This window comes from Meriones unguiculatus, chromosome 17, assembly GCF_030254825.1.
Source record: "Meriones unguiculatus strain TT.TT164.6M chromosome 17, Bangor_MerUng_6.1, whole genome shotgun sequence".
Taxonomy (NCBI): Eukaryota; Metazoa; Chordata; class Mammalia; order Rodentia; family Muridae; genus Meriones; species Meriones unguiculatus.
This window is the reverse complement of record NC_083364.1, coordinates 60,936,667-60,938,759: the sequence shown is the minus strand read 5'-3', so window position 1 is coordinate 60,938,759 and position 2,093 is coordinate 60,936,667. Positions and strand designations below refer to the sequence as shown.

The 2,093-nt window shown below is 35.3% G+C and overlaps 1 protein-coding gene across 1 annotated transcript; it reads left to right on the top strand.

Moving 5' to 3' along the window:
- The first annotated feature begins 452 nt into the window (after positions 1-452).
- LOC110542763 (olfactory receptor 5H19-like) lies at positions 453-1,382 on the top strand. The gene has a single exon (XM_021629278.2). It carries the CDS (start codon positions 453-455, stop codon positions 1,380-1,382), a length of 930 nt encoding a protein of 309 aa, XP_021484953.1.
- The last annotated feature ends 711 nt before the right edge of the window (positions 1,383-2,093 follow it).

Here is a 2,093-nt window from a genome sequence, read left to right as displayed (position 1 = left end):
AGAATTAATTTTGAAGCTTTCTGCTGGATACAACTTATTCTTAACTTTCTCCTTCAAGTTAGTCACTATATTCCAGTTTGTTGAGACCATTCATTTCTGTCTAAGTTATAGCAGAAGTGCATAAAACATTTTTACTTTAGATTCACAATCTAAAACTTAGATACAAAACTTCAACCCAGACAAATTAGTTTTCTATACATTTTACAAATGTTGGAAGACATCTTGTTTTCCATAAATCTGTTAGTACAATCACATTTAAAATTTAGATTGCGAACTTATATCATTTTTAATCTCAATTATAGCTTCCATTGATCACAATATCATTAGATACAATAAAATGGCATTCTTATAAGTATATGGCTGCATTTACATTACACTACCCAGAAATCTACCTCCCATACTCATACTGAATGCTTTAACTGCCTTTCATTTCAGGAACATCCAATGAGGACATGGGAAGAGAGAATGCAACACTGCTGACAGAATTTGTTCTCACAGGACTCGCTCATCTGCCACAGTGGAAAATCCCCCTGTTCCTGCTGTTCTTGGTCATCTATCTCATCACCATTGTGGGGAACCTTGGTCTGATCACTCTCATCTGGAATGACCCTCACCTTCACATTCCTATGTACTTATTTCTTGGGAGTTTAGCTTTTGTGGATACTTGCTTATCATCTACAGTGACTCCAAAGATGCTGTTAGGCTTTTTTGCCAAGAGTAAAGTGATCTCTTTCTCTGAATGCATGATACAGTTTTTTTCATTCGGAATCAGTGCAACCACAGAATGTTTTCTCTTGGCAGCAATGGCCTATGATCGCTACGTGGCCATCTGTAAACCTTTGCTCTACCCAGTGATCATGACAAATAAACTCTGTGTACGACTTTTAATATTGTCCTTTGTAGGTGGATTTATACATGTGTCAATCCATGAAGGCTTTTTATTCAGACTAACTTTCTGTAATTCTAACATAATACATCACTTTTATTGTGATGTTATGCCACTGTTAAAGATTTCCTGTAATGACCCTTCTCTCAATTACCTGATGCTTTTTATTTTCTCTGGCTCAATTCAGGTATTCAGTATTTTGACTATTGTGATCTCTTATACACTTGTTCTGTTTTCAATCTTAAAACAGAAATCTATCAAGGGCATAAAGAAAGCCTTTTCCACCTGTGGAGCCCATCTCTTATCTGTGTCTTTATACTATGGCTCTCTTCTTTTCATGTATGTGCGTCCTGCATCTCCACAAGTAGATGATCAAGATATGATGGACTCCGTATTTTACACTGTTGTAATTCCTGTACTGAATCCGATTATCTATAGTTTGAGAAATAAGCAAGTAAAAAATTCACTGGCAAAATTCCTAAAGAAAAATGTTTAGGTCTCATATTATTATCAGTTATGTTTTTATCAAAACACCATAGAATCATGCAAGCTACATGTAGTAAAATTTTGGGTACTTCCTAAATATTTGATTACTTCTTAAAATAAAATGTATTTTTCCTATAAAGATTTTCTTGATGGTCTTTGTGTATATGAATGTGTGGGGTATGTGTGTATTTTAAATTCACACTTATGTGCAAAGTTATATGGGAGGGTCAAAGGAGTTTACACTGCATTCTGCTCTATTAACTTATTTTCTTGAAAGAGATCTTTTTCTAGAATTAGGTTCTCATCTTGCTAACCTCAGAAACCCTTCTTCCTACATCCTCTACACCACTGATGTTACAGACATATGTGGCACCATGGTCTTCTCAACAATAACAATCAAATTCATACCCATTTTTTCCTAATTGTCTGAGAAAACATCAGATTGATTTCCAGAGTGGTTGTACAAGTTTACATTCCCACCAGCAGTGGAGGAGGGTTCCCCTTTCTCCACAACCTCTCCAGCATGTGTTGTCACTTGAGATTTTCATCTTAACCATTTTGATGGGTGTAAAGTGAAATCTCAGGGTCTTTTTGATTTGCATTTCCCTGATGACTAAGGACATTGAACATTTCTTCAAGTGTTTCTCTGCCATTCATTATTCTTCTATTGAGAATTCTCTGTTTAGCTCTATACCCCATTTTCTAATTGGATTACTTGATT